This window comes from Pseudorasbora parva, chromosome 8 (genome assembly GCF_024679245.1).
Source record: "Pseudorasbora parva isolate DD20220531a chromosome 8, ASM2467924v1, whole genome shotgun sequence".
Classification (NCBI taxonomy): Eukaryota; Metazoa; Chordata; class Actinopteri; order Cypriniformes; family Gobionidae; genus Pseudorasbora; species Pseudorasbora parva.
This window is the reverse complement of record NC_090179.1, coordinates 1,664,186-1,678,194: the sequence shown is the minus strand read 5'-3', so window position 1 is coordinate 1,678,194 and position 14,009 is coordinate 1,664,186. Positions and strand designations below refer to the sequence as shown.

The following is a 14,009-nucleotide window of genomic DNA, read 5'->3' as shown; positions in this document are numbered from 1 at the left end:
TACTTCTCATTTCAACCAGATGATCCTACAGTCAGTGTTCGTTTCGCTGCCTGTCTGACAGACATTTCTGACTGGATGAAAGAGCATCATCTTCAACTCAATCTTGCAAAGACAGAATTACTTGTTTTCTCAGCCAACCCAGCACTTCATCAAAATTTCTCCATTCAGCTTGGTTCATCGACCATAACTCCATCAAGGACAGCCAGGAACCTTGGAGTTGTGATTGATGACCAGTTAAACTTCACTGACCACATTACTGCAACAGCCCGGTCCTGCAGATTTGTTTTATACAACATTAGAAAGATTAGACCCTTCCTATCAGAACAGGCTGCACAACTCCTCGTTCAAGCTCTTGTTCTCTCCAGACTGGATTATTGTAATGCTCTTCTGGCTGGGCTTCCAGCATGCACTATCAAACCCTTGCAGCTGATCCAGAATGCAGCGGCGAGAATGGTCTTTATTGAGCCGAAGAGAGCGCATGTTATGCCTCTCTTCATCAAACTGCACTGGTTGCCAATGGCTGCTCGCATCAAATTCAAGGCACTAGTTATCGCCTACAAAACAACCACTGGCTCTGCACCAATATACCTAAACTCACTTGTTCAGACTTACACACCCTCCAGAAGCTTGCGTTCTGCGAGTGAGCAGCGCCTCGTGGTTCCATCCCAAAGAGGCATGAAATCGCTCTCACGGACATTTTCCTGGACCGTTCCCACCTGGTGGAATGACCTGCCGATCTCAATTCGTGCTGCCGAGTCTGTAGCCATTTTTAAAAAACATCTTAAGACACATCTCTTCCAATTGCACTTGACCAATACAGAATAGCACTTACTGATCACCACAGCAACGACCAAAAAGCACATACTCCTGGATCATATCAACGTCTCTCATCCGGATTTGTGCCTTCAGGCGGGTATGTTACATAGTTATCATAGCTATCATAATCCGGTGTTCTGTATTGTGCGTACGTGAGTTTTTGTTGTAGATGGCTATTGCTGCGCGTTTAGCTAGAATGCCATACAAAACCAACCCATTGGGCCACTGAGTCTGCATTAACGACAACTGCTGGGGCAACAACCTTAGTCCTAATGGGTTGTTATCATGGCTATCAAAATCCAGTGTTCGGCATTTTGCGTATGTGAGTTTTTGTTGTAGGTGGCTATTGTAGATGGCTATAAAAATAAATAAAAAATTGTGTACTGTGCTAATTAATTGAGACTTCTTACAGCTCTTACAGGTTGTTGGCCTTGTTTGTTTCGTTGCTTCTATTGCTCTTTCCTTTTTTGTAAGTCGCTTTGGATAAAAGCGTCTGCTAAATGATTAAATGTAAATGTAAATGTAGTCGACGTCGACTCGACTTTCATCACATAAATGTCGACTTCAAAATAAAATATAGACAATTGAACAACTTCCATTTTTTTAAAATCATATGTGAAAAACTGCAAGGTTAAGAGCATATACTTTGCAAGTTTGCATTGTTCTAGTATGAACAGGTAGCCTATTAGGACATCTAGCATTTACATTAGGCTACTGTTAATCAGTCATCAGTGATTACACATTGTATTACCTTATGTTATAGTGACTAGGGATGGGCATTTTCCCAAAATATTGTATTCGAAGTGGTGGAGCCACTTTTACTAAATTGTCTATAACTCGTGAACGGAACGAGATATTTTCACCAAATTCAGCAATATATTATAACTATATAAGAGCTCATTGTGTGGTCAAAAAGGATGTGGCAACTGGCCACTTGATTACATTTACATTTAATCATTTAGCAGACGCTTTTATCCAAAGCGACATTTTTTTTTTTTTTTAAAGACAGACATCTACAACAAAAACTCACGTCTGCAAAGTGCCGAACACTGGATTTTGATAGCTATGATAACAACCCATTAGGACTAAGGCTGTTGCCCCAGCTGTTATCGTTAATGCAGATTCAGTGGCCCAATGGGTTGGTTTTGTATTCTAGCTAAACGCGCAGCAATAGCCATCTACAACAAAAACTCACGAACGCAATATACAGAACACTGGATTCTGATAGTTATGATAACTATGTAACATACCCGCCTGAAGGCACAAATCCGGATGAGAGACGTTGATATGATCCAGGAGTGTGCGCTTTTGGTCGTTGCTGTGGTGATCAGTAAGTGCTATTCTGTATTGGTCAAGTGCAAATGGAAAAGATGTGTCTTAAGATGTTTTTTAAGAATGGCTACAGACTCGGCAGCACGAATTGAGATCGGCAGGTCATTCCACCAGGTGGGAACGGTCCAGGAAAATGTCAGTGAGAGCGATTTCATGCCTCTTTGGGATGGAACCACGAGGCGCCGCTCGCTCGCAGAACGCAAGCTTCTGGAGGGTGTGTAAGTCTGAGCAAGTGAATTTAGGTATATTGGTGCAGAGCCAGAGGTTGTTTTGTAGGCGATAACTAGTGCCTTGAATTTGATGCGAGCAGCCATTGGCAACCAGTGCAGTTTGATGAAGAGAGGCGTAACATGCGCTCTCTTCGGCTCATTAAAGACCACTCTCGCTGCTGCATTCTGGATCAGCTGCAAGGGTTTGATAGTGCATGCTGGAAGCCCAGCCAGAAGAGCATTACAATAATCCAGTCTGGAGAGAACAAGAGCTTGAACCAGGAGTTGTGCAGCCTGTTCTGATAGGAAGGGTATAATCTTTCTTATGTTGTATAAAGCAAATCTGCAGGACCGGGCTGTGGCAGTAATGTGGTCAGTGAAGTTTAACTGGTCATCAATCACAACTCCAAGGTTTCTTGCTGTCCTTGATGGAGTTATGGTCGATGAACCAAGCTGAATGGAGAAATTATGATGAAGTGCTGGGTTGGTTGAGAAAACAAGTAATTCTGTCTTTGCAAGATTGAGTTTAAGATGATGCTCTTTCATCCAGTCAGAAATGTCTGTCAGACAGGCAGCGATACGAACACTGACTGTAGGATCATCTGGTTGAAATGAGAAGTAGAGTTGAGTGTCATCAGCATAGCAGTGATAGGAGAAGCCGTGTTTCTGAATGACAGAACCTAATGATGACATGTAGATGGAGAAGAGAAGTGGTCCAAGGACTGAGCCCTGTGGAACCCCAGTAGCTAGATGATGTGACTTAGACACTTCACCTCTCCATGACACCCTGTAGGACCTACCAGAGAGGTAAGACCTGAACCACTGGAGAGCAGATCCTGAGATCCCCGTCCTCTTAAGTGTTGACAGGAGGATCTGGTGGTTAACTGTGTCAAAAGCAGCAGACAGATCCAGCAGAATGAGCACTGAGGAATTGGAAGCTGCTTTTGCCAGTCTCAGTGCCTCAGTTACAGAGAGCAAGGCAGTCTCGGTCGAATGGCCGCTTTTGAAGCCGGATTGGTTGTTGTCTAGGAGGTTGTCCCGTTTAAGAAACATAGAGAGTTGATTGAACACAACTCGCTCAAGGGTCTTTGCAATGAAAGGCAGAAGGGATACCGGTCGGTAGTTTTCTAAAAGTGCTGGATTCAGAGAGGGTTTCTTAAGCAGTGGGGTTACCCGAGCCTGCTTAAATGCTGTGGGAAAGGTTCCTGTGTGAAGAGAAGTGTTGACAATGTGAGTGAGTGCAGGAGTGATTGAAGAAGAAATGGCCTGAAGGAGGTGAGTGGTTATAGGATCAAGTGGACAGGTAGGTGGGTGATTGGAAAGGATGAGTTTAGAAATATCTGCCTCGGAGAGCGGAGAGAAGGATGGAAGCGTGTTCGTGTTAGTTGTTGAGATGTGCGTGTCAGTTTGTGATGAGGAGAACTGTTTGCTAATGAGAGCTGTTTTGTTGGTGAAAAATGATGCAAAGTCATCAGCTGTAAGAGTTGATGAGAGAGGGGGAGGAGGTGGACAAAGGAGAGAGGAGAATGTTTTAAAGAGTTGGCGAGAGTCAGAGCAATTGTTGATTTTGTTGTGGTAGTATGTTGTTTTAGCAGTGGAGACATTTGTAGAGAAAGAAGAGAGAAGAGACTGATAAAAGGCAAGGTCAGTATTGTTTTTAGATTTCTGCCATTTCCTCTCTGCCGCCCTGAGTCCAGAGCGATGTTCACGGAGAACTTCAGACAGCCAGGGGGCAGATGGGGTGGGGCGGGCTGGTCTGGATGAAAGGGGGCAAAAACTGTCTAAGGAGGTTGTTAGAGTGGAGCAAAGAGTGTCGGTAGCACTGTTAGTGTCCAGTGCTGAGAACTGAGCAGGTGGAGGGAGTGAAGATGAAACCATAGTGGATAGGCGAGAGGGAGAGAGTGAGCGTAGATTACGCCGAAAGGTAATCTGTGTAGGAGTACGTTTTGTATCAGGAGTCAGTATGAGGTTAAGAGTGATGAGAAAGTGGTCTGAGGTGTGTAATGGAGTAACTAAAGTGTTGTCCGTGGAGCAGTTGCGTGTGTAGACCAGGTCTAATTGGTTACCTGATCTGTGAGTAGCCGTAGTAGATACTAACTTAAGGTCAAATGAAGTCAGTAGAGTGCTGAAGTCTGCAGCTAGGTGTTTATCAAGATGGATGTTGAAGTCACCAAGCAGAATCAGTGGAGTGCCATCCTCTGGGAAGCTAAAAAAGTAACACATCCAACTCCTCCACAAAGTTACCGAGGTGACCTGGAGGACGATAGACCACTACCACATGGATTTTAACAGGGTGAGTAATAGTGATTGAGTTCGATTCAAATGAATTGGCCGGTAGAGACGGTAAGGGATCAAATTTCCAATCATTTGAGATAAGCAAACCAGTACCCCCACCCCTCCCAATAGGCCGAGGAGTGTGTGAAAAAGTATAATTGCTTGAGAGGGCTGCAGGAGTGGCAGTGTCCTTTGGTTTGATCCAGGTCTCAGTTAGGGCCACGAGGCTAAGTTGAGAATGAGTCCCAATAGATGAAATAAAGTCTGCTTTGTTTACAGCCGACTGGCAATTCCAGAGACCAATTGGAATAAAGAGTAAAGTAGCAGAGGATGTTAGGATATAGCGCAAATTATTAGGATTACGGCATCTCGTGCGTACAGAGCGTGATTTACGAGTGCTAGTAGTTATAGTTGAGATTTGAAAGCACATGGTGAATACAGAGCAGAGAAAAGGCCAGATAGGAATTAGAAAAGAACCGAACACAAATAATGAAAAGGAAGATGATACTCAAGTGCCTTGCCGGGGTCCTTGCTCGGGAGGAGTTGCACTGGGAAGAGTTGAAGTCTTTACACTCGTTGGTCTTCACACAAGGAGGGCTTCACACTGCCGCTTCCGCTGCCGCGGACTATCACGCTATTTATACTCACTTGAGTATCGTTATTGAAAGCAGCTGGGAACGCCCCCAACAAACTCGCTCCCAACGTGGCAATGACCAAACAAATGCTAACTCAACAAATGCTAACTCCCACACACACCGAGAGAATATATCAAAACTAATAATACACACCTCTGCACTACACAGACACACTTATCCAACAACAAATGAACAAACAATCAAATGAGAAAAGTTACAAACACTTACAGAGTAGTTGTCTATCAGTCAATTGAATTGCTCCTCTCTAGCCAAAATGTTTAAAACACACAAGGCTTTTAATACCTTGCTGGCCACGCCCCCAACAAACTCGCTCCCAACGTGGCAATGACCAAACAAATGCTAACTCAACAAATGCTAACTCCCACACACACCGAGAGAATATACCAAAACTAATAATACACACCTCTGCACTACACAGACACACTTATCCAACAACAAATGAACAAACAATCAAATGAGAAAAGTTACAAACACTTACAGAGTAGTTGTCTATCAGTCAATTGAATTGCTCCTCTCAGCACTTGATGGTGCTGTAATGTTAAAAAGGTGTCAAAATTATTTATTTCTATGGCAAATCGTGTGGCCCTCTTCTTCTTTCCTGATATGCTTACAACTTCACAAAATCAGGAATGCATCACGTGATCCTAAAAAAGCTTGGAAACGTTTATGGACGTTGGGCCATTAGTGGCGTTTTAACTGTTATAAAAGGGGAAAAATGCTCTTTATTATCCTATGCAAAATTACATTTAATTGACTGAAAAATGATCTGCTCTGTGCAGAACTTCACCAAATTAGCTGAGCATGTGCGCTGTATTATTGTAAAGAAGCATGCAAACTTTTACAGAGATCGGGCCGTTGGTAGAGGTATTACAGTTATAAAGGTAAAACAAAACAAAGAATTGGCTTAAAATGCAAAAAACTAACTTTTTCCTCTCTGATGTACATGTTAAAAGGCTTGATAAAAATTTTGTAACCAGCAGATCTAGCTTCAAGTGTTGAGACCCTGTAGGTTGTTTTTTTTTTTTTTTTTTTTTTAAGCCTTTCAAGGGCATTTGTATTAGGGGTTCAAGCGCAAAGTGCTGAAACCCTATTGTAATTGTTAAATTTCCCATTATGCAGCATTCTCCATCTAAATCCGCTGATACGCCAGACCAAACCGTAAGTCATAGAGACTTGAAACTTTGAGGTCTGGTAGTACTCACTCCGCCTACAACATCACTGAGATGCGCCCTGATCAGCCTGACGAAATGGCTCAAAACTTCTAAGCCATGAGGCTTTTTTTCGGCTTTATTGCACAGGATACTATGTGCTGTGAAAAACATGCATTTTGCTTGATGTTTCAATTTTGTTTCCATTTTTCTTGATGACCAGCAGCCATAAAACCCTGTAGCCCAAGACTGGTTTCCCACTGAAGCTAAGCAGGGCTGAGCCTGGTCAGTACTGGATGGGAGACCAACTGGGAAAACCAGGTAGCTGCTGGTAGAGGTGTTAGTGAGGCCAGCAGGGGGTGCTCACCCTGTGGTCTGTGTGGGTCCTAACACCCCAGTATAGTGATGGGGACACTATACTGACAAAGAGCACCGTCTTTCGGATGAGGCGTTAAACCGAGGTCCTGACTCTCTGTGGTCATTAAAAATCCCAGGATGTCTTTCGGAAAAAGAGTAGGGGTGTAACCCCGGCATCCTGGCCAAATTTGCCCACTGGCCTCTGTCCATCATGGCCTCCTAATCATCCCCCTCTCCTGATTGGCTTCATCACTCAGTCTCCTCTCCGCCAATCAGCTGGTGAGTGTGTGGTGAGCGTTCTGGCGCAATATGGCTGCCGTCGCATCATCCAGGTGGATGCTGCACATTGGTGGTGGTTGAGGTGATTCCCCCCTTCTATGTAAAGCGCTTTGAGTGCCTTGAAAAGCGCTATATAAATCGAACGCATTATTATTATTATTATTATCATTATTATTATGTTACATTTACAGTGTCCAGAGTCATTGGAGAGAGAATCTTTTCTCCTTCCTCTATTGTAAAGTATGACCAACACAATACTAAATCGATTAAACACAAACTGTTCTTTCCTGTTGGCCAATCCTTTAGGCATAAGTTGATGCTTCTCGTGTGTCACGTGACCAGACTGAAATCGCAGCCTTTGCGGTTACGAAATCGTGTTTTATCACACTCCGATATTATTGCAAATGTAATTAATCGTTCAGCCCCTAATCGTGATATTCAATTTTTATACTGTTCCATCCCTGTACAGCACACATTGCATACATGCATAAATGCTGATATGTTTCATGTTTAAAGTAGCCTAGTTAGAAAAAATAAACCAGTCTAAACATATGATTTTCTAGCCTGACGTGGTCATACTCAATTCTAGTCAGATTATGAGTCTGAAACTGCTCCTTTGGGCTGTGATTATGGGGTGTGTTTCAATCGAACCAGGAAAGACATCAATTGGAAAGACCTACAACCAATCAAAGCAACGAAGAGACGCATTGTCAAATGTCAACAGAGTTCAACTGCACTGTGTTGCCAAGTCCACGTTTTTTTCCCCGCGGGTTGTTTTCTATGTCCGCGGGTTGAAGCAACTATTATGTGATATATAGACCCATGAGTGCGAATTTTAGCAGGCAACCTTGCCAAAATAACACACATTTTACCCCCAGACACCATTTTTCCCCCGGAGAACCCCCGAGAAGCTATTGTTTAGGGCTAGTAGTTGGCGGATTTTGTTGTAAAAACTTGGCAACCCTGTCTGCATGCGCGCTGAAATCAGGCTGGAATAAACGATCTTTGCCGGTGTTGTAAAAAAATAAAGGAATTTAATGATACACAGAGCACTTACCCAACATGATCATTTCTGAGACAAATTGTGAAGGTGGATGCATATACAAACAAGCTCTCCGTTTAGGATTCGAAAAAATATAATCCAAGCCCCTTTGATGACGTGATGATTACGTTTGATCATCTGTCCGTCATCGGCTAAAGCCCGCCCTGATGATCTCATTGGTCCGAACATTTTCTGTTCAGGGATAATTACTCCTCTAAGGAGCAAGGCCAGACCGAACTGCCCGACCTAAAAATGTTGTGGGCGGGGCTAAGTTCGGCTGGCATCCAGGCTAATACATTTCACTTAACCTTAAAATATAATCTGCTTGCACAATAAGCTACAGTCAAATGTAATTACATCTCTCGACACAAAGGTTGTTGCCGGTTTTAATAAAATGTTATTTGATGATAACAGTAGTCATAATAAGAATATGTCCAGTACTTGCCTCAGGCTTGCAACTCACTCAGAATCCTTGGTAATCCTCAGAAAACTTTGACAGTTGGTTGAACCGTCAAATTGACGTCTGACATGCTACTTAAGCCTTTGCGTAACTAACTTCCGGTTCAGTTCAGCTGAGAACTGACTCAAAAGAACAATTTGTTCAAGAACCGAACATCCCTAGAGCGCATGGCTCACGACAAACATGAAAAACACGTGAGCACATGGCCAGCAAGCACAAATCACAAGCCATGTGCACAAACAAGACATGAAAATTAGAGAAATATTAAGGAGGACCCTAAGTTTATGTAGAGATTACATTTTTCCATCTAATTTGCATATTATGACGTCATAATGTGGGGGCAGTCTTGGATTATAGAATTTTCATATAAAGCCACATGATTAAATGATAAAATGCAGCACTTCTTTCCCCCCAAAATGTCCCTGACCTTCTGTGTGCTATATTGCACAATACTGAATGTTCAGGTAAATAGTAAACAAACTGTAAATCATTACTAATAAATGGTAGAAACAAACCGAATGCATGTGGTTTGCCTTTTGCTGTAGAGATTTTCCATTTACTACATACAGTAAGCACTTTCATTCCATATATAGGGCACATATATATTATATATTATGCATAATAGCCCCTCTGCCCCGTGTCACAGTGCGTCTGCTCGTGTCCAGATCTGCCTCACGCGCCGCCGAGTGTGCACGGCCACTCTTATTGTCATTTTGACTCCCCACCCTGCCTCCACATTGCCCTCGAACTTGCTTATGAATACTTCGACCTCTTCTAACATACCCAGTGGTGTTAGATAAAGTCTCCACCACAATACTGTCGCGATAGCGGAGCGTGCTTCATGGTGAGCGCGGCAAAAATCTCCCGCGGCCGCCTCATTCCCAACACTAACACACCTGCTAACTGCGCAATGAACACTTCGACCCCGGGAAACATTATTCCCACCACTGACATTGGGCAAAGGACCATCTGCATTGGGCAAATGCTTCACCATTTGTGCTTAGTGTAACGTTAGGTTTAGTTTCACTTTCAGAATCACAGTCATCTCATATTTCCCTTCAGAATCAGGGTCCGCGAATAGAAGACCCAACACTTCATTGCGGGTAAGCTTTATTGATGCCATTAGAAAATAATAATAGTAATAATAATCTAATGCAAATACTCGCTGACGTTGACAATGCTCTGATAAAACAGCTCACTCGCACGTCAGCTCCGCTTTTGTTTACACTGATTCAATGCGCACTTGCTCGTATATTTTGTATGAATCATGATGTTTGTATGAGTCAGGGATGAAGTACGACATGTCTGTGGAGGGGAGGTTGAATGAAATTTGACACCCTATTTGACAAAATCGGCCGTTTTATTCAGTGACGCATCTTGTCGAGTAAACTCGACTGTGGCGCCTAGAGGGTTAAAGCAATTGAAGCATTATTCAAATTAATAGCAGATGTTAAAATTACCATCTAAAAGGCCATTATAGTAATGGGGTTTTTTGGCAAGTGATACGATGCTAACGATTACAATTAAAACTGAGCTAGCTAATAACAATAGGTAGATATGGGAAGGTCTAAACATGGACTAAACATGAGATAACGTGTAGGCTACGTGTTCTTAGAATGAAACTCACCCCATAAGAAACAGAAAAGTATTCTTGCAGATCTCGATGCCTCCAATGAAATAAGTCGCTCGGGCACACTTTCTCTTTGTCGGGGTCTTCTTTGTGGTTAACCATCTCCGAAGTTTGCGATGTGCGTCTGTTTGCCTCTAAATGTCCAATAATTCGCATGTCCTGCCACTCTTTTTACGCAGCTAAAGAATCCAGCCGTATGTTGTACATAATGTCTGGAGAAAGCGTATGGCTACAAGACTATCTCCCATGCAGAGAGTTCTCTTTTCTCCTCGTGTAGCATTTACAGTCAAAGTTACGGATTTTCCACATTATGCTGTCTTTATCCCCATCAAATGTTACTATCGATATAGCCTCTGATATCTTATGGTCCAACTCGTCTGACACCAGTCTGATTCATTCTTTCTCTTCTTCATCTTCGCTCTGTTGTAGATTAGGGGAATTATACAGTCTTATTATGCCGCTTTCATCGTCGCTCTGATTGTCTTAAGAATCTGTGAGCGCTTGTTCATAAGCATCCAGCTTGTCGAAGAAGTACTTCGAAACATTATCGGTGTAGCGGCCATGGTTCAGCTCGTCTGCGATCATCTTTGCGGCGTCCATCTTCATTGAATTTTGATATCAGCTAGAGCCAGCGCAGCATAATAAGTAGCCACGTTTCCCTCGGAGGGCGGGGATAATGACAATCGAAACAAAAGCCTGCTTATCCGTATGTAAATACACACAGACAATGACACGCCCCTACTGCATGCTAGAATCTCCGAAAACAAGCCGATTTAAACCTCAAAATGTACATTTTTAAATACACCAATACTGCTTTCTTAAAAACGGAGAGGCTTCTTCGTGATCTCAACTAACAGATTCTGCAAAAAAACGAAAATCACAAAATTGGGGGAAAAAAAATGCTTCTTTCACATTTTGCGTGAAAGTTGTGCTGCCGACTTGTGTCCCTGGTTTCCGTGACGGGTCACATATATTATCCCCCAAAAGAAAGTAAAACTAACAGTTAAACTAAACAAACTACAAACCAGAAAACAAATGCAGGTTACAGTGAAGAGTTTTTAAATCATAAATGATTGGTGTAAATCAACTCACATTTGCTTGACCAAACATAACCTTACAAAAAGCATTGCCTTAAAATGTGTGTCTAACACACACAAACTCACATTCTCACACTCACACATACACACACACACACACACACACACACACACACTGAGTATGTATATACATTTAATATTTACAACATTATTTATTTACTTACTTATTTATTTGGTGTAAGTGGTTATGCTTAGCTTTGGAGATAGACTTAATGTGTCATTGTTCTCTACAGGTTGTATAAGTGTGGTGTCACAGATGAAGGTTGTGCTGCTCTGGCTTCAGCGCTGAGATCAAACCCCTCACACCTGAGAGAGCTGCATCTGTCTCAGAATAACCTAGGGGATTCAGGAGTGAAGCTGCTATCTACAGTACTAGAGAAATGTCAATGTAAACTGGAGACATTGTGGTAAGATCATACGTGACTCTGATATGAAACTGAGTCACTGTGTGAGACAAGCTTGTCGGGCGAGAGCCGTAAGGGAATGGTGCAAGGCCGGTGGCGTGATTGCAAATAAGTGTCACCTATGCCTCACACTGTGATTTTTTTTTAAAATTTAATTTATTCATAAAGTAACAAAATGGAACTCTGGAATCAAACTATTATTACATTTAGAGCTGTCACTAACGATTATTTTGGCAAACGAATAATCGTTTGATAATTTTGATTATTAATACAGTGATCTGTTTTTTTTTTATAATAATAAATCAAAATAGACCTAAGCAAACAATGGTCTTTTAAAATGACTTAAAATACAAATGTAATAACAATGGGGCAATAATATTTGATTCCAATAAAGTTTCAAACGCAAGTTATCATATAGTTTTATAAAATACAACTGTTAAAATACATAATATATTATACATTGTATGAACAATCTTATTATTTATTATAACAAATGCCTGCAGAGGGCATTAAGATATTGACATACTTTCCTGTGTTGGCGTAGGTTTATAAATGATTTACCACACGAATGTGATAAAATGGCACAAATTGTGTTCACAGATGAATGTTATAAGCAACCCAAACTCAAAGATGGAGTTTGAGATCCCTCACTCATGTAAATGATAACAGTTTATGTGGAGCAGCAGATATAAAGCAGCTCTGAGAAATATTAAACCTGCATGGCATATATTTCACAGCCTTTGTGAATTTACAGTAGCACTATGCTATAGTATGGTTTTTAAATGGTTTTAACTGTTGTGGAAATTCCCAATATGGATATCTGACTTCACCACAAACAGTTCAAAACAACTCCCAGTTGTTGATATAAAACTAAAGTATCTCGAGGTAATCCCCTTCTCGAATACATCTAAAACAATTTAAATACTTTGAGGTAATTCGCCTCTCGAACTAAGGTGACGGCGTCCTCGTCGAGAAGCTACTATCACTAGCGTTTACTCAAACACACATGAGCACACAGGTCTTTAGCATCTATACAGTGTCACCGTCCTTCTCAGCCGTACGCTGGTCTCTGCAGGATCCTTAATACTTTCGTATCACAGCATCACCTGGAGGACGTCTCGATAGTCTTCCAACACTATCACTGTCGCTGCTGTGATCAATTGAGCGCAGAATCTTTAGTACTTCTATTCCTCAGCTACGTAGCAAACTGACACCACTCCCAAGTTGCTATTTGCTGAAATTAAGTTTTATTCACGGCCGGGAGATCACTGGTCACAACAACCGAATGAGTCTCATGAACAGAAAGAAACATGTACATTTAAACAATACAGCTTGAGTGAAAATCAATGTCACTCAAGTTTCTTCACTGTGATTGGTTCTGGTGATTGGTTTATAATGTTATGTCATATGACTTTTATTGTGTTAAGCACCTTTTTAGTATTTTAGGAACAAGTATTCGATACACTGCAGATTTTGCAGGTTTTTCTACTTACAAAGCATGTCAACTTTGAGAGACTGAATCTAAAACAAAAATCCAGAAAATCACATTGTATTTGTAACAAAGTTTTTTTGTGTGGGTGGAAAGGAAAAAGGCAGGGTTGGCGATAGGCTTGAACTCTTGGGTTTATTTTCAATTTTCAATTTTATTTTCAACTGGTGCCACACACACTAGGTCAATCTGAACAAACTTGATCCTTCTCAATATAACAACAGCTTTCTCCTGGTCGACTTTCTCTCTGCCAGCATCCCTCTCTCCTGGCACACTGTTCCCGTGTGCCTTTTAACCGGTCTCTCCAAGCCAATCACTGCAATTAGACACCGGTGTTATCATCATGCACTTGACCTACTTTCTCACCGCTCGTCTCCCGTCTCCTTCCATCTGCCCGACCTCACGAAACCACTCCCCCCTCGCCACAGTAGGATTTTTAAATAATTAATTTGCATGTTATGTGCTCTTACTCATGCTTGAGTAAGGATGTTTGGATTGTTCTGATGAAAAAACAATGCTAAAATATCTTTCAGAGAAAAAAACTCCAGATAAAATGAGCTCTGGGATATAAGTGATCTAGGAGCCAGGGCTGGACAATTAATCTAAGTGTCTGTTATTTCGGTTATTAATCCTGTTCCCTCTAAAACCATACTACTGCGCAGGTAGTCACGTGACTGCCCCGTCATGGATGCAGCAGGCGCAATGACCCTTCATCCCCAGTCTGTGTAGCACACTTTCTTTATCGCACTTTATTCCGGTTCAAATAGATCTGGTTCAGGATCTGCACTGTAGTAAATATCTTCTGAATCATCTCTC

The 14,009-nt window shown here is 41.9% G+C and overlaps 1 protein-coding gene across 1 annotated transcript in view; it reads left to right on the top strand.

Annotated features, from left to right (window-relative positions):
- Positions 1-14,009, top strand: part of LOC137084028 (NACHT, LRR and PYD domains-containing protein 3-like) — a 34,444-nt gene that overhangs the window by 13,510 nt on the left and 6,925 nt on the right. The window contains exon 5 of the mRNA XM_067449936.1: positions 11,534-11,707. Coding sequence (XP_067306037.1) covers positions 11,534-11,707 — 174 coding nt within the window. The remainder of the gene's footprint in view (positions 1-11,533; positions 11,708-14,009) is intronic.